Raw genomic sequence first — 19539 nt, 5'->3', positions numbered from 1 at the left:
ATATGGTCTGAGGCAGATCAATCTTTTCTTGCGGGAGAGGTTAATGGATAATACCTGCAATTCATCAGATATTCATACTGCTGCGGTATTTGGGTCTTATATGGGCTCTGCAGCTACAGAATGTAGTCCCGGTGAGTGATTATTTTTGGGAAAATTGATTACGTTTCATGACATCAGAGTTTTAAAAAAGTAGTTTGTTTAAGACAAGCCAGCTCTAGAAGCAGTAAAGTGGGAAATCAAATTCCTCTTGCAGCCAACAAATGGGTAAAACATCAGAAGAATCAAACAGACCTGAGTAGGACCAGTTCATTTCTTCTGGGAGTTTCTCCAGGCCTTGGGCTGGCGGCTCCACCGCCAGAACTATCAAAAACAAGATAGAAATGTTATTGTAGCAGATATTTTTAGTCATTGGTTTGTATAATACTCAACTATGGAGTTTTGTACAGAACAAATAAAAATCAATCACCCACTGCTTTCCAATATTCATGTTTTCTCTCATTTGACGTTCAAGTTCAAGTTTGTTACAGCAGATTTGCATGAATAACCTTAAGAAAGGAATAGAATCTATATAACATTTAAATAAAAAAAAACAACTAAAACATTTTTTTACACTGGTGAATCAAATGTGGCACAGTGGGAAGTGTAGTCAACTTGTATTTTCAAAGATTTAAAGTTGTGGGTTCAATTCCAGTTTCCTACTTGCCATCTCAACGTGGCCCGAGTTGCCAACCAATCTTTGTGTCAGGGTGTTTTTTTAGTGACAAAAGTACTCACACCCCTTGAATTTTTACATATTTTGTCACATTATAGCCACAAACATTAATGTATTTGATTAGAATTTATTGTGAAAGACAAACACAAAGTGGAATACAAATGTGAAGTTGAAAGAAAACATTTTTTTTTACAAATAAAAACCTGAAAAAATGAATCCTCTTGCAAGTCACTGTAGTTATGGATTTTTTAAAATAATTAAAATCTACTGTGTAGCCATTCATTGATTAAAGTGAGTAAAATCTATTAGGCATAACATGTAATAGGTGGGGTGAATTGAACTAAAAGTTGCCATGCTGTATATCTGGTAAGCAACAGACACACACTCACACACAAAGAAGGAGAAATACCAAAATGATGCATTTTCTCTTTCTTTGATCTTTCAAAGCGTAACTCTAAAAAAAAAAAAAAAGAAGAGAAAAAAAAACAGAGACGATGAAAGCGTAGTTCACAGTCAGATTTAGGTCACAGTAACATCCCAACAACAACATGTGGCACAGACGCACTGTGAATAATCCTATAGTTACAGTATGTGCACCGCGCTGAGATGTAAACATCATGAATTACTACACGGTGACATACTGTATGCCCCACTGCATTTACTTTTACAGTCCAGTCACGAGTCCTCTATCACGTCACTGAGGTCACTATGGAGCAGCTTGTAAAGTATTATTGGCCTTTGTGTACAGATTTCTCATATTCAGCTTCAGCGCAGTCTCTATTTTCAGAGGAGCCATTTTTGTGTTTAAGCTACTTAACTCTGATCCATGAAGCACCAGCAGAAAAAAGAAGAAATAAAAATCACCCATAGCTCGACAGACTGGGCTATTTTCACAGTCAAACATAAGGACAAAATCTGCTCCATTCCTACAGTTAAAAACATATCAAAAATATATCACTTTTAACACCAAATATTGTGCAGGTACCACTAATATTGTTAGAGTTTCTATAGCAAAGAGCCTACCTAATCAAAGAATGATTAGTCTCTTCCACACATTTTCACCAAGAGCTCACTTTCACTTTGTTACCATTTGTTAACAATAGGAAGTGTCTTTTAATGATTTATTGCATGAACAAACTTATTCCACTTATTTCAATTGTGAAATTGTGTTTTTTCTGCATTAGCAGAATATTGACAAGGTTTTGTGTACATCTCTAATGGAAACGCAGCTGCAGATCCAGCTTTTGCTAAAACATTTTGTGGGCAAAAAGATGCTGCCTTACAAACCATCTACTCAGAGGAAGAGGAGAGGAAGGGAAGAACAGAAAAGAAAGAATAAGGTTAAGATCTTTTTAATTATTGGTTTGTATTATACTCAACTATGGAATTTTCCAAACACTGAATCACCAGTGTAAAAAAGTGTTTTTTTGTTGTTTTTTTTTATTTAAATGTTATATAGATTATATTCCTTTCTTAAGGTTATCCATGCAAATCTGCTGTAACAAACTTGAACTTGGACGTCAAATGACAGAAATGTGAATAATGGAAAGCAGTGGGTGATTGCACAAATAAAAAAATCCTTCTAAGATGAAAGCAGGGGGTTCTGTGTTTTACAGCAAGCAGAGGAAAGTGAAGGGCCTTTATTGCTGCAGGTTGAAGCCCAACGCTTAATCACTTCTTGATTTCACCCATCTACACTGCACCTGCTTTCCAACACTTTTCCGGTCTTGATATCAAAAGGTTTACAGGAGAGAATTTTCTGTAGACAGCGTCACCAACAGAAAAAAGTCAAAATCTACAGTTTTCCAAAATCACTCTTCCTATGAACTTGATGTATAGCTGCAGTTCCATTACAAATGTGAGCAATTTATTTTCTAAATATCAAATTGTGCAATGGTACAATCAATGAAAACACAGCTTATGTTGTATTGTAATGTATTACAGGTAAACATAACAAATGCTAATATGTACCTTCAGAATTCCTTAGACACCGTTCAGGAGGTTGAACTATATCAGTTCAGGATTACCGATGTTTGTTCCTTTTGCTTACAAATGTGTATAGATGGAGATTTTACTTCTGCAATTTTTTTAAATGCACTGTACAAAGATCACCATTTGCAACAGATTGCTGCATATGCAGTCCTTCTTAGCTTATCAGGATGTTTTTCAGTACTTGGAATCTTACAAAGTTACTGAAGTTGAAGCAGGACAGTTTACTCACGGTCAAAAGTAAAAATGAGGCTGAATGCTAGTATCTTTAAGTATTCCATTCATGTTTGAAGGCTAGAGGGTTCAAACCCCAGGAAGAAAAATGTCTGTGCCAACCAGATTTCTTTTGCAGAACTAGAAAAATAATTCTCCAAGATTCTCAAAACGGCGAAAGCCATGAGTTCTTACTGGGAGTTACCCTTGACAACATCCATCTCCTGCTCCATCCTACCCACAATCACTCATGAACAGGACGAGGTATTAAATTCCTGAGGCAATGACGGACCCCAACCAGCAAGAGGCAATCTATGTTTTTCTGCTGTCCTCAGACTTGGAAAATCTGGTTCTCATTCCAGCGACAATAAAAAATGCAGAGTTCAAATGAAGAAATCCAAAGAAAATGAATAAATCTGTGCAAGCAGAAGCACTGAAACTCACACAAGAACACAGAGGAACCATTCGCTTGCTTCAAAGTTAACCTCAAACAAGCCTTTTCATAAATCTTACACAATCCAGGCATGGTTATGATTATAGACAAGGGTAGTAAAACCATTGAATTCTGACTCTGGACAGAGGGAGATCATAATTTAGTCTAGATTCCAAACCAGAATAATAAATATCTCCGTTCCAAAGGTTATCATTCTGACCAGAAATTAGAGTTAGCATGGAAGTCAAAATGGTCACTTTGAGAATTGCCTCAATGAAAAAAGGTCAGTTTGAGATGCCAAAGAAAGGATTGGTGACTTAAGTTGTGTCCAGCTGTATAGTCAACAGAAGTCAAAATAACTTTCTAAATTTTGCCACAACGATTTTACGCTACCTTGAGGTGGTTTTTTACTTTTCTAAAAAGAGAAGAGTTAACGTGCAAAAGGGGAGATGGAAACACATTTGCCAAATAAGTTCTGACGTAGCACACTTTCGTGTCCACTGGTGTGTTAAACTCAGACAACTTCAAAGTCCAAACTTCCAGAATGGAGAAGATAACTGTAGTCTCAAGTGGCCGGCGAGAGGCACTGCAGGCTGGGATGGTAGTGATGTATTGATGAGATATGTGTGCCATGCTTGTTAGCAACCTTTACTTCCTGTTTATTACAGTCATGACGAAATTGTGCTTTGCATAACCTGGTTGATTCACTCCGAATCAGTAGATGGAAACACGCCTTGTTTTCCTTTTGTTTTTTCTTTTTTGTGACATTTTAAAAGTTAGCGTAGAATTTGTGTGACAGTTGGATGGAAACATAGCTATTGTAGCGTAGCGTTGTCCTTCCTCACCCTGTTACTCCACACTTCCAGTCAACAGGCTGACTAATGTCTGCTCCATTTTTACCATCAAGCACAAATATATCAGTCAGTATTACTACTCGGTAGTACTGAGTAGTACATTTGCTTCTACTAAGCAAATGTCCTTAGTAAACTAATGAACCAGCCAGTATTAGCTTGTTGTACTCTGTTATGCTACATAATAGCATAGCATAAAAGAGATACAATTCCTTGCAATCTAAATGTTTTCTTGAATAGTATTTCAATTGTTTTTATAAATTAGATAATGGTATAGATGGTTGTGTTGTTACCATGAAGCTGTTGTTCATACACTCCTCTCTCACTGACCCATGCTAAGTACAAAAGCACCATTTTTGTCTGAAGAACTTTCGACTGGAAGCCAAATTGAACCATCAAAACCTCTCGCCGCTTCCCCATCTTCAGAAACATGGCATCAATCTAACCAACTGTCATCACATAATAAGTAGCACTTTTTTTTTTCTTTTCTTAGGTCGCAACATATAAAAATAACTACAGTGAAATCTCTTGAGTGAAAGTAACCCTACACAGCAGCTGCAGTCAGTGACAAACACACAACATCCGCCTCACATAAAACGTGACACCTGTTGGCCGCCGAACCACCAACACACACTCACGCAGGCGCATGCCTTCAGAGGCCAGACGATAACTTATATAGCCTTCAGCTGTGTGTGGAGTGTCAGCCGGGTAAATTACCACACTTGACCTCTCTCACACTTAGCGTTTCTCTGGATTTATCCCGCTGCGTCTGCTTAAGCAGAGAACGTTCTGACTGTGCTGTTGACACGATGTGCTTCAGGCGCTTATTTCTGTTCATTTTTATGATTATGGCAAACAGTTAGACCAACAACTCAGTGTTTCAGAAAATGTTGTTGCATGAGACCGATATAAAAAAAATAAAAAATACACTGAAATATTTATGTTATGGCCTACGCAATCACGGGAAAGACTGCTAACTTAACAGTTTTCCAGCAGAGAGTCACTTCAGCCTCCGCAGGGAAAATAAGCCTAAGAAAAGTAACTGCTGACGAAGCAGGTTGAATAGTTAAATACAGAGAGCTGTATCTAAGTATAAGACTGGAAAGTTGAGTGGAAGGAAAAAGTGTGGCAAAAAACGCACACAAGCAACATGGATGATCACAGTCTTAATATAATTGTTAAAAAAAAAAACATTCAAGAGATGAAACTGGACTAGATTCAGTATTTTTTATATAATTCATTTTGTGTCGGTGCTAGTGGACTTTTTTCTTTTTCCTGACTATAGGTAGACAGGGAAAGATGCAGGTAGAAGGTACCGAGGTCAGGAGTCAAACCAAGGACAATGAGGATTATCGACTCTACTTACTGAAACAAGCAGGGCTGCAACTAATGATAATTTGATTAGCAATTATTCTAAAGACTAATCAATTAATTGCAGAAATAAATGGCACATTCTGCAAAATTTTTATTGAGCAATTAAAGCTTTTTTACACAATTTCAGAAATACATCAAAAGATGCAAATAATCAAATTCCTTTTCAAAAACAAAAACAAACATTTTATTGCCAAAAATGAATAAACATAACATTCGTTTTGTGTAGCAAAAAATGCATCTGCAGCTAAAAGATACTTCTAACATCAATGTGTGAGAAGTTCAGCCATTGTGTTTAACATCCATACAGTGTAGAAAAAGGTGCTTAATATAAGATTTTTTTTTTTTTTTTACTGAATTTGAACCAAGTTAAGCTAAAACTGGCACTCGAGTTCTGGGTTAAAAAGATCAACAGACAAAGATGATTGTTTATCATAAACCCAAAATGTACAGTTTTGTAAAGTTTTTGTTTAATTACTCGTCTGACTGTCATGTTCTTTCAGCAGACGGCCTTTTTTAAGAGTCTATAAACTCCAATTAGTGATCAATCAGTAACTAATTTAGCTAATAATTATTTCAATAATCGATTAATCATGATTAATCAATTGATACTCCCTGGATTAGGTGTTTCAATGGCCACCACACATCACAAGAGATAGTCGGGCGTATGAACAGATATAAACTCTTGAAATCTGTTTCACTCTGTGATAAATCTCAATGAGTTTCACTTTAGATCAATTACTTCAATAAATGAACTTTTAAAATTTAAATGGATTGGGAGCATGCTGAACAACAGCAAAATTGGAGAGTAGTAGGAGAAAGTAGCAGAGTGAAGAAAAGTGGTCATTATGTCTCATAGCGGTATAACAACAGAGATAACCAAAGCCAGTCTAACTATAAGCTTTATGAAGGAACGTTTTTAGCTTAGTCTAGAAAGCAGCAGCATTCAGCTTCTATGCACCTCTAATCTGGAACAAACGTCCAGAAAACTGCAAATCAGCCAAAACTCTGAGCTCCTTTAAATCATGTCTGTTTAGAGTTGATTTTTAACCATAATAAAAGGAACATTGACAAGATTTGTGATGATTTTAATGATGACACTAAACAAAATAATATATGTTATTGGTTTTTACAGCTGTTGACTACATTATGTGTTATGTTTTCTTATGTTTCCATGATGTAAAGCAAGTGTTACAGCTATACTGTTACTTAGGGTAGTATTAGTAAATAGTTTGCCTCTATATTGTCTCATTATCACAGTAGCACGACAAAATATTGTGCTAAAACTTTAAGTCTATTTTGTTCACCTCTACTTCCTCAAAGATTAGCAGTAGTAATTCTAAGATATTTTTACACACCTAAGGAGAGAAGAAATGGCTTTAAAAAATGGCAAATTTTAGCATTTACACATCCGGCCTGTTTCACCTTTTATCCAGTTTTTACTAGCCTGCTGTAGCTGTTTTTTTAATCAGGGCCTCGGTTTGATTAATGTACGACTTCAGGCATCCTGGTACCAACATCCTGCTGCATCTCAGATGATGGAGGGATGAAGAAAAGCTGAGAGCGACAGAGTTTCTCCGTCACTGAGATTAGGCTCCATGTTAACTAGGAGGATTGTGTTTCTGGGTGCAGGACAAACCGAGCTTTGTGTCAGCGGCATTAACGCTGCAACAGAAACCTTTATCAGCACAGACTTAAACTGGAAGCGGTGACTGTGTCGGGTGTGTGTGTGAGAGTGTGTGTCTTTATTAGTGCGTGTGAAGCATCTTGTTCTCCAGTAGTTTCACAAAGTGGCGAGGGAAGACTTGCGAGAAAGTTTTATTGTGAGTTTTAAGGTTGACCAAGAAATAATAGGGACTTGTGTTGGAGGTGGTAATGTGGATGAACAGCTGACACACACAACACACGCATACACAGGCACTCACAGTGTCAAGTAACCCTCTATATATCCAACCAAATGAAGAATCACAAATTCCTTTACAGTTATTTGGCTCCACTACATTCGCATAAAACTCTTTTATTTAAGCCTCCGCTGAGCTGTAACCACACACAGGAGTGAAATGTAATAACTGGTCTGTGTTTGACTAAAAGCTATATAAAAGCAGTATTTGAGGACACCTGATTGGAGTTTAAATGGCTGCAATCAAAGGATTAAATCGATGATGCGAGTCGAGAAATTTTCCAACAGGCAGAAGATGCAAGATTTACAATGCTGAAACGATTAATCAGATTAATCGATTACTGAAATAATGGTCAATTAGTTTAGAAACTGATTAAGTGTCAACTGAGGTTTGCAGACAAAAAAAATGGCCGTCTGCTGAAAAAACATGTAAAAAATAAAAACATTTTGCAATTGTGAAATGTTTCCATAAAATAAGAAATGCAGTTAAAATCACACGGGAATAAGTTTGTTCACGCAATAAGTCATTAAAAAACATGATCCTCCAACCACTTCCTGTCATCTTCTTTGTGGTTTGTTGCAGCAGCAATGTCCAGCTGTTGATCATGTGACGTGAAAAAAAGTGTTTCCATTGCAGTTTTGCAAAAATAAATCAATTTTAATATGGCCACACAAAAAATCTCATGCCAAGCATTGAATTTTTATATTGAAAACCTAGTATTTTTTTACAAAATTGAAGTGTTTCCATTAAGCAAATGTATTTCCCAAATGTCAAATTGTGGAGAAATGCAACTGCAGATCTTATCCATCAATCTTTTCTATTTGCACAAAAGTCTGACAGATCACTGAGCTTGCCAAGTTGGCTACAGTGGGTGACCATTGTTAAACTCACATATTCAGTGTGATCTGCTTTGCGTGTTTGTCAGTCAAAAGAAGAGAATACCAACACCAAAAATTGGTATCAGACAAAAAAAATTGCAATCAGCAGGTCAAGCTTTTTAAAGATTGGTGATCTGCTGGAAAACTGCAATCGGTGCACAACTGAAATTAACGATACAAGCACAGAACCCCCCGCCCCCAAAGTGATAGGAATATTTTTACAGATTGTGGGAACACTTCCTGCTGTAAATATGATGTCACAGTGGTAGCACTGTGAGAGGACAGACAAGACGAGAGCATGGATACAAAGAGTTTAGTATCCTGAATGGGGCCGATGTTGAGCTTCAGACCTAGTTGTGGAACTAAATGTGTCAGAGGCCTCTTTTTGTTCACTGTAAATGTTTCAGCAAAGCTCTGCTGTTTCCCCCACAACATCACTTCAGAAACCTCAGATCTAGGTGAAAGCCCGGAGTTGCAGAGAGGTTTTCACCACATTTTAGCCTGAAGCTTGCATGTCTCCAATGAGCTGTGAGTAGTACAGACCCTGCGGGGGGCTGACCTCAAATTTCTGCTTCTAGTTAAAGCTCGGGCGAATAAAGGGGGTTGGGGGGAGTTGCTGTAAAATGAAGCTATGAATAACTGCTGAACGGATACACACGTTCAGAATCACACTGAGGGACTCGCAGCGAGACGAGCAGGCGAGTTTGTGTCTGTTTGATGTGTGCGGTTAATGTTTCAGCCCCGCTCCCGCTTTCTGATTGGTGGCAAGTCGTCAGTGCGTGGACGTGCCGCAGATAGGTTTATCCACAGAGAATTTGTGATGGCACACGTCCAGCCAAGTTGTGTATGTGCGTGTATGTGTGTGTGAGTGAGAGGCTCACTAATCTGCATGCCTAGTTAGGGCAGTAAGATGCTACATTTCCATCTGCTTGGCACAAATTGAGAAAATACTGTGTGTGTGTGTGTGCGTGTGTGTGTGTGTGTGTGTGTGTGTGTRTGTGTGTGTGTGTGTGTGTGTGTGTSTGTGTGTGTGCGTGTGTGTGYGTGCGATTAGTAATCTGCTAGCCGTTCAGTGAAGCAGGGATGCAAGCTAATACCTAAGCTCCTGGTTTAAAAAAAAATAAAGATCTTTTTGAAGATTTCCTCGGATTTAAATGGAAAGGTCCATCTTTAACCAGGAGATCTTAAGGTCAGCTGTAGAAAAAGAAAAAACAGGATGTGAAAAGAACATCCATTGCTCTTTATAAAAAGATACACAGTTCAGTCATCAAGTGTTTGTCAGCCTTACAGATTTGCGGCTTTGGTTTCTACCCAAAGTGTTTCAGATCAACAAAGACAATATTTTGTGATCTTGTAATCTACTTCATGTTGTCAGACAGGTTCTATTTCAGTGGGGGGTTTTTAAGTTTACAGGTTTAAAAACCGTCTTAAAAAAAACAAGGGCTGGAACAATTAATCAGATTAATCATTATTGAAATAATAGTCAAATAGTTTAGTAATTGTTACATGTATACAAATACAAAAAAGGCCATTAGCTGGAAAAAAAGCATAATCCAAGAAGTAATTAAGCCTAAACTGTACAATGTTGTATATATATATATATATATAGAGAGAGAGAGAGAGAGAGAGAGATTTATATACATTTTGAAATCAAGATAAAAACCTTAAATGCCTTTGTCTGTAAGTATGTTTAACCCAAACTCAAGTAGCACAGTTTTATCTTCACCTGTTTCCAATCCACTAAAGGAATGCTTTGTTATTTCATTCTAAGTACTAAAATATTTATTTTCTTATTTAAAAGGGAACAGAATCATGTGTTTATTTGCATCTTTTAATGTATTTTTAATGTTGTACGAAAAAGGCCAAAGCGGTTAAATTAAAAGTGTAGAATGTGAAACATTTTTTTTATCCAATTAACTGCCAGAATAATTTATTATTAAACTAATCATTAGTTGCAGCCCTAAAAGCGACACATTATATTGTGTTTGTTTGATATTAAAATTTGACAAATTGTATAAATTTGTATAAGTATAAACAGGAAATCCATGAGAGGGCCCTTCTACAGCATCAGCTTAACATGCTGTCCATCAGCTGTGTTTCCATGACAACTCGCAGCGTCAAGACAACAGAAACAGCCCCCCCCCTCCACCCCCTGCCTCACAATGACGTGTAGAAACCTCAGACTTCCTGTCAGCTTCTTACTCCGACTCTTTCCATCACCATGGATACAGAACCATCTCCATCCCGTCGCTGTTTTCCACCTCGGGTCGTGCCCTCCGTTTCTCACTATTATGGACGCACAGACACGCACACCCTGGGACAATGAGACAAAGACACATGTATGCACTCACAGGCCTGAGTCTGAGTCTGAAGGAGGCGGGGTCAGCTTCAGAGGGGGGTTGATCAAGATTCTGACCACTCTCTGGTCACACTCACAGCCCGTTAATGAACTTTCCCAGAAGGAGAAGAAGGTTTATGCTGCACCGACATGCTGACTTCTGCTCTTTTTCTCTGAATTCCCTCTGTGACCAGGACACAGAAAAGCTTCCTCCATCAAATCAAACTGGTTCTACCTGCTGCTAAATCTCAATGTTGCTGTAAATGATTATTTTGGGGTTGTTTTTCTCTTTCTGCAGGTGTAGAAGCAGACTTCCAGGGTGCTGACTCATATTTCCTTGTATTTCTAAGTTTTTTTTCTCTCTACTCTTAAACCCTTCTCCCTTTCTCCCCTTATTTCTTTACCACCAATTTTTCCATTACATTTGCTGTAAACCCAAAGCAATTCCTACTAAAGCTTTGTTAATATATCAAGTGGAGGATTATGAGGCTTAATGTTTCGCTTGTAAAAATAAATCTGTTGGGCCTCACCTGGACACTCAGACAACAATTATCAATGTCACACTGCTGGACAAGACATGTTTAAACATTTTTTTTTAAATAGGACAACTGTGAAATATCCTCGAGCAATCACCATAAAATCCAACCTATTCATTTCATAAGGCCTGTGTGGCATAAATTCTGTGGTTTATTCCCTTCAGTCAGAGTCCACAGTCGGTCACAGGATGGCCATCTGTGAAAAGTACAAAAATTGGAAGCTGGGGGGACTGTGCTTACTGCAAGTGTGCCAAATGCTCATGCACCTGGATTAACCTTTGAGTTCAACAGCTGTGCCAAAAATAAACCCCACAAAGCCAACAATGTGCAGAAGGGAAACAATACAGACAGTTGCTTCAGGGTCAAACTCTGTGAGAAGAACAGATACCCTCAACGCAGTTGAGAGACCAAAATGACAAAAGTGTAGCACCAGGAATCTCTTAAGTCTGAATGCATGGACATGAGATGTTACTTATGTAATTGTAAGAATCAATTATAAATCGTCATGGCAATTGTTTGGATAGATTATAAATGTAGGAAATACGTCTTTATGTTGACTATAGAATAGGTATACAAAGAAGTTCAGTGCAAAAAATCCAAATTCTCAGCCAAAGCATCAGCTTATCACCACCATGTTGGACATTATGAGATGTATGTGCTGCATTTGGTTTTCAGAAAACATGCCACTGTGCATTATGGGCAAATATCTTTTCTTTGGTTTCCTCTGTCCAAAGAACATGGTTCCAGAAATCTTGTGGCTTATTCAAACAAAACTCTGATAATCTAACTGGTGCTGCCATTTTGTTTTTATAGAACCCCTCCAAACTACTACGCTTATTCAGAAGCTTATTAATTATACTATTATGCTAACTGGCGTCTGTAGAGTGTGGGAGACTTTCTTTGTTTTTTGTTAAAGTGCCTCTGATCACTGAAAGGTCTGATCTTTGGCAAATATAATGGAGGAAGGACTGACTTTTGTAGTTATAGATGTTTTAAGGTTTTTTTGTCTTTCTCACTGCACAATAAAGGAAATTAAGTTACTAGACCGCCTTATAACCATTCCTACATTGAGTTGCAACAATTGCTTTTACTGATGACTTTCCCTACATGCAAGTCTAGTCTGAATCTAGTTTAGAAAGAAAAAATCTTAAAATTTCTTAAATTTTAAGTTTTGGTTTTTTAGAATGACATCATCAGGAGATACTCTTAGTCTTAGAGTTCTTTCAGAATGCCGGTTGAGATCATTTACCATTCTGCCCTCATGTGTATAATCCTACAATTACATCTGGGTGCCCACACAATGATTCAACAGGAAAGAGGAAATGGACTGAGTCCACAAGAGTGAAGAGTGAGTGAAAAGTCTTATGGGTTTTATCGTTGACAAAAACATAAAAAATAAAATTCAACATCTGAATTTGACACCTAAATAAACAATGTTGGCAAAACCCAGAAAATCCACATGTTTATCTACAGAAATGATTTATTTATTTATTGATTTATTTCTGTTGCTAGGTGAAGGATTGGCATCTCAGTTGGCCACATCATTACCATGCCACAAAAGGAGCCTGGGAACCTCTTCCAGCACTCAGCAACCAAGAGGTGGGTAAACCCTGAACAGGTTGCCAGCAAGCACACACACACGAGACAGACAACCATTCACACTCACACACTCTTACCTGAATGCAGAACAACCAACCTAACATGTAGGATTAGGGACTGTGGCTCAAATCCAGAGCAGCAAACAGAAAAGCAACAGCTGAGACTTTAAGCTAGTCTCTAGCAGAACTGTGGCTGTGATTCAACACTGATACCTAAAAATCAATTGTGCAACTTTGAATCTGAAAGTGAGCTCCAACATGCAGCCAGAGCTACAACGAACAGCACACTCGCATATCAGGACCACAACTAGACATTTTTTAGTAGAGATGTGCCGATCTAATATTAATATCTGTATTGGTTCTGATACTGAAAAAAATTCTAGATCGGGTATTGTTGACAATGTGCCAGATCCATATGGGCAGATCTATTTAGGCTAATTCTGCTTTGTGCTCTGAGCAACATCATGTTTTATTATAATTGACTTTACATTATATTTAGAATTCCTCATTTCTGAACCAGTTGAAAGAAGGTTTGTTGCAATTTATTTTTACAGGTTCAACTAAGGTAGTCAACCTATTGTTTTTGTCAGTTTCAGCTTATTATTTATTTTACATTGACTTTTATACTCCTAATTGCACTGAATGAACAAACTGAAGTTGAATTATTTCAAGTTTCACCAAGCTTGTGAAGTTGTTGGTGTACTTAAGTGTGTTGTGCTGGTGCAGTTCTCAAATAAATATCTATACATCAGTACATTTATGTCTGTGTTTAAAAAAAAAGAAACTGTTTTTCTGTATCAGTTTGGTAGAAGATCAGCTGATACTAAACCCAAGATATCAGTTTCTGTATCGGAAGTGAAAAAGTGGACCGATGCATCCTTAACTTTTAGCAATATAATATTTTGTAAAGCTTATATGTGCTTTACAAAGCACATATAAGTAGGACAATTATGTCCTACTTTCTGTTTTTACTGTCACACGAAATCTTGATAACACACAAAGTGGAAAAGTTCAGTCTGGCCCAACAGTTAAACTGCAGTGTTAAGTTCAAAGTTCACTAACAGTAGTAGAGCTGTTGAAAGAGTCTTTGAGCATTAGAGGACAATGATGGTATTCTTTAGAAATCCTGGATTTTGACGTATGCACTGAAGTCTCCACTGACCATCATCTGGGTAGATTAAAAGGTAGTGAAGTTGTCTCAATCCTTGGTGCCAAAGGGAAGAAAAAAACACAACAGTAGCTTTTTTATGTGAGCACAGTCAGACACAGACAGCCATTGTCAGCTAATGGAACTTCAGACAGACTTCCTCATCTGAGGAGAGCGCTGGCATTTGATGATTGAACATCGGAGAGCTGGTCTTAGCGACTTAGTTTCACTCTTCTGCTCCTTTTCACCTTTTGTTCTCTGGTATCCTGCCATCAGTCTTTTCTACCGAAAACTTTCTGCTCCCCATGCCTAGCAGCTTCCTTTATGTAAATGTTAAATGTATTTGGTTTCTTTGTTAATCCCTTGTCTCAGTGTACAACGGAGTAGTTTCACTAGTTATTCAAACTAAATGAAATTCTTATAGGAACTGCCACAAAACTGATGCTATTTGATTATAAAAACTTTATTATAGTTGCTATAAGTAGAAGTGTAGTCAGTTTTTATGTTGGCCATATGGGCAGTTGCCGATGGTAGCAATAGAAAGGGGGCAAGCAAACAGCAAATTTAAAAAATGTTTGATAATGTGATGAGTAGGCAACCTGGTTGCTGGTGAGAATCAGGATACCAAACGTTAATGTCAGACTCAACTCTAAATGAAAATCAGTTTCCCTGTTTTTTCATTGGCTGGAGTTCCCCATTGCTTTAGTAATACAAGAAGCAACACATCCAATATTAAGCACAAAAAATCTTTATAAAAAATATGTTGTTCTTAGGAAATTTAATTTAATTTGAAATAAGAGATTATCAAAAGCAATGTAGACTCAAACAAAACAAATCTGTGAACTGGTGCTTTAAGTCCTGAAGAAAATGCTAATGTTAGCATTGTTAGTGGCTAGCAGTTTGTCTGTTGTATTCTTACAGTGCTGGTATTGCCTTGTTTTTCATCAAGCAGTCCCAGTTGTTGCATCAGATGAGCCCAGAGTGTGGGTCCGTTCTTCTGCATTGGGTGGAGTTCCCCATAAAATATATAGATATTTTATATTTATTAGGTACAGCAAAGATTTCTCAAACGAGTAGTACATCACCAATATTTCAGTCCCGGTTTGAGAAGTCTGCATGCTTCTTTCATTATGAAAGAAGTACTTGCTCACTCATCCAAACTATTGGAATCAGGCGTTCCAATCACTTCCATGGCCACAGGTATATAAAATTAAGCACCTAGGCATTCAGTTTGTTTTTACAAACATTTGTGAAATATTGTATACTGTATAAATTGTTGTTTATTAAATTGTATTTTTTAATTATCATAATAGTACAAAAAAAACCTGAGATAAAATTCTAAGTCCATATCGCCATATTTTGAGGTATATTTAGGAAATGCAATAGTGTCACTATACAGAAACAAACATTTTTTGTATGCACCTGTAAAAGCCAGTAGTTTGTATAAAACTGGTATTCAGATCCCTGTATACATTCACCCAAATTTTCTGGGTGAATAAGTGGATCCTGGCAATGTTTCAGTTACTCACAACAATCACTCAGTTGCCTGAAGCAAAACATTATTTATACATTAGGTTTACCTGATGAAAACCTGGAGATAAAAAGCAACAATATGGCCATGTTTGAAGCAGAGGAGGAAATGCTACATACAGTGCGAGTCGTTATACAGTGTTGCTGGTTAAAAGGTTTGATTTATAGTGGAGGTTAATGCAGGATTAACCTTTCAGCGGATTAAAAGCTGAAAATATGACACTGATTTAATATTTTAAAATGAAAACCGTGTTAGAATGATTGAATTCTGAGATGCGTTCCCTGAAACTTTATCTATTCCTGACAACATTCATATGTTTAGATCTTATATTCATCGTAAGGACAGGCAAAATGTCCGGCTTTGATTCTGTGCAGCTCTTTTTACAGCAGGTCACTGACTGGTTCATATTGTATAAGAATGTGAAAATCTGTAAATATGATGTTTGACTTGATAATCATATTTTAAATTAGTCTCTTAAAAAGGATATTGTGATTTTCTTTTTTAACTATGCTGGGAAACGTACCAATAATATAACGTAAGAGAGATCAATTTAATAGTTTCCATAAAGTAAATTTTTTAACCTGCTGTTTACTTTTCAGGTGCTTTGTAATGAAAAATTTTGTTTTAACTAGAGGTGTGCCGATCGATCGGCCACGGATCATAATCGGCAGATTTCCGTGAAAAAGTGTATGATCGGTGATCGCCGATCACGGTCCCTTGTTGCCGATCACACAAACCGATCACCTGCATCTCATTTCGCAGCCTGGCTGTGCAGCTGGTCTCCTCTTTCCTTCACACTGCGCAAACGCACAGCAACAAATCCTAAGCCTTCATATGTTTTCAGTCTTTTAAAGATAGTATTACAGATAGCAGTACAATTTGCACAATGCCTGTTTTGTTTTTTTCTTGGAAAAAGTTATTAAAAACAAGTTTTTGTCTAAATTAAGGTGAATTTATGGTTCCTTTTTCCACATAATGTGGAAAGTAGTGCTTATGGTTAAAAAAAATAATAATTATGTGATCGGTATCGGTGATCAGCCCTCATGGATGGTCGGAATCAGTATCGGCAGGAAAAAACCTGATCGGCACATCTCTAGTTTTAACACATTTACTCCCAACATTTATCTTTAAAGTCTTGATTAAGGTATGATTATCTGAGTATTTTTTAAAAATCCAAACATCTATTTTACATTTTTCTATTGGTATCTGACATTTAATTTAAAAAAAGTGAACTAAGAAATTTTAACTATAGTTTTTGTTAGTTGTGTAGCTAAAACTAACAACTGTGTTTCCATTGACCATTTAATTGCACAAATTGGAATTACAAATAAATATGTTTAATGTAAGCACAGAAATTGCAAAAAACTCACATTTTTTGTTAAAACGTTTTTGAGCTAGGATGAGGTAGTTTTTCAGCCATATCAAGATTTCTTTTTCGAAAAACTGCAAAGGAAATACTTTATTCGCATCACAAATCTCACGCTAGTTTGCATGTAGCAGCAACGCAACACAAGGAGTCTCGCAGCTGTCAGCCAAATGTTTCATGCAAGTGTTTACATACCATGATTTTTAATGACCTAGTCCTTGTACTATTTTACCCCAACCCACAGTTTTAGCATGATGCATACAGGACAAGCGCGGCGGATGTCACTGTCAGACAATATGAAAGCAAAAGGGTTGTCCTGTCAGACCGTCAGTTCCCAAACCCCGAATAAAAAAACTTGTAAAAGCGCACAGGCTAAAAAGCTCCCAATAGACCCCGCCTCTTAAAACTGTGGGAGGATTAAACTCTGGGCCCTACCCAGGACATATTAAAAGAACCTTCACTGCCATTTAAACAACAATTTTTCTCCTTTGTCACACTTTTAGCAAACTAGCGTAGCAGCAAGACTCCGCCTCCCTGAGTCTCACTTTCAACTTGAGCTTAAAGTGCACATTATAAACTACACACCAGTTTTTAAATTGTGTCAATAGGCCAAGTATAACCGGAGTTATGCTAAAATTAGTMAATCATATTTTTCCGAATGTCAGAGAAATGTCAAAAGCGCCGCCATCTCCCGGCTTTTCCGATTATGTGAGGGAATGAGGTTCCAAACGTACAAAACGAAACCAAACATTAGATTCCTGTGTTTTTGGAAATGTTAAATCTTCAATAAATAACGATGAGCTGTATTTTGTTGCTGAGAAACAAAGTAAAGTTGCGCAAGTAACCGTGACAGAGAAGCGGAACAGAGAAGCGGAAAGGAGTAGCGGCGAGAACGGAGCAGCTGAAAAAGCAGTGAGATCGCGAAATTGATGCAAATTTCGACTGGTAGCAATCACTTCGTAATTAGCTTTTAGCTTAGCGGTTTCTGTTCTGTATATAAAGGATTACCTGAAGAATGAACATGGGATGTAACATCCGAAGCGGGCGCGCAAAAGCAGCGGCACTGTGTTTTCAGCAGGAAGACGAAGAGGAAAAACTCGCAGCCGGAATCCGCGGCGCAGTGAGGATTTCCATGGTAACAATGGCTGATCGATCATTCTTATTAGCAACAGACAAAGAGTATCAGAGACTGAGAGAACGATGAGATCCTGGCAGTCTGAGAGGCAGTTACTCAGAGATCCAAGCAGGGGAATAGCGGCGCTGCGTAGCTGCAGGGAGTCGATCACTACGGGGTGAGGCGGAGCCACAACTTTAGCAGTAGTGGCTCCGCAGCTTACAGCTGTTTACTACTAAACAGCTACCTTGGCTTTTCTAGCCAAGGTAGAAAAGCCTTTTTCCCCATAGTCCAAAAGACTGCATTTGTGGCTGCATTTTTGCTCCAAAATCAGGGGCGGATCTAGAAAAATATTTATGGGGTGGCAAGAGGGTGGCAGGGTGCTGCTGGGATTTCAGGGGTGGCAAGCTGGTCTCTTTCTAGGGCTGGCCCTAGAAAGAGACCAGACTATGAGACGTTAACTTCTGTCCTGGCCAAAAGGGCGAAGGAAGAAGACATTTACGGCGCTCGAGCTCCACACAAATCGAAATACGCCGCCTGCCCAACGTGCGAAGACAGGGCTAAATACAACCCACATCTGTTAGACAGAGAGTATTGCTGCTCCATTTCTTGAGTCAATAACTTGACCAAGATTAGTCATCGTCCCCTTATTAAATTTGGTGTGGACTGATTTAAAAATAGGATTTAGCTTGGGGGCTGCACAGTGGCACAGTTAGAGCTGTTGCCCTGCAGCAAGAAGGTTCTGGGTTCAATTCACGGCCACAGTCTTTTTTCTGCATGTTCTCCCTGTGCATGCGTGGGTTTTCTCCGGGTACTCCGGTTTCCTCCCAGTCCAAAAACATGACTGTTAGGTTAATTGGCCTCTCCAAATTGCCCCTAGCTGTGAGTGTGCATGGTTGTTTGTCTCTGTGTTACCCTGCGACAGACTGGCGACCTGTCCAGGGTGACCCCGCCTCTTGGCCTAAACGTTAGCTGGAGATGGGCACCAGCAACCCTCCTGATCCACTAAGGGACAAAGGGTGTTAGAAAATGGATGGATGGATGGATAACCAAAATTTATTGATGGTTTTAAGTAGTTGAGGGATTGAGGACTTCAGATTAGACAACATTAAAATAATGTCATTTGCAAATAGTCCAATTTTAGATTCAATACTTTTTATTCTGATACCCTGTATGTTTTGATTGTTCCTTATGGCAAAAGCCAATGGTTCAACTGCCAGAATAAAGAGGAGGGGTGAGAGGGGACACGCTTAACGTGTTCCCCAAGATAGATTAAATGAATCAGATATAATATTATTAGTTATAACTGAGGCTGTGGGTTTATTATAAATTATTTTAATCCAGGTTATGAAATAGCTACCCAAGCCAAATTGAGATAAAACATTGTATAGATAATTATGTTCCACTCTGTCAAATGCTTTTTCTGCATCAAGTGAAACTAAAGCTGTATCGGGATGTTCATATTTAGCTTGCCGCCCCTTTATGAATCCGTTCTGATCAGGTTCAGAAAGAGATGGTAAAAATTTCTCAAGCCCAAGTGCTAGTACTTTAGATATTATGT

At 38.0% G+C, this 19539-nt stretch overlaps 1 protein-coding gene across 5 annotated transcripts in view; it reads right to left on the bottom strand.

The window, feature by feature from the left end:
- The window catches only part of ptprz1b (protein tyrosine phosphatase receptor type Z1b), a 64926-nt gene that overhangs the window by 38783 nt on the left and 6604 nt on the right, over positions 1-19539 (bottom strand). For all 5 annotated transcript variants that reach the window (XR_532787.2, XM_008401422.2, XM_008401423.2 and 2 more), the window contains exon 2: positions 292-360. Coding sequence is in view for 4 of the 5 variants with exons in the window: in XM_008401422.2 (XP_008399644.1) it covers positions 292-360 (69 nt within the window). In the remaining variant the exon portion in view is untranslated. The remainder of the gene's footprint in view (positions 1-291; positions 361-19539) is intronic.

Source organism: Poecilia reticulata, linkage group LG23, assembly GCF_000633615.1.
Source record: "Poecilia reticulata strain Guanapo linkage group LG23, Guppy_female_1.0+MT, whole genome shotgun sequence".
Lineage (NCBI taxonomy): Eukaryota > Metazoa > Chordata > Actinopteri > Cyprinodontiformes > Poeciliidae > Poecilia > Poecilia reticulata.
Note: the sequence above shows the minus strand (reverse complement) of the source record. Positions and strands in the feature narration are given on the sequence as shown.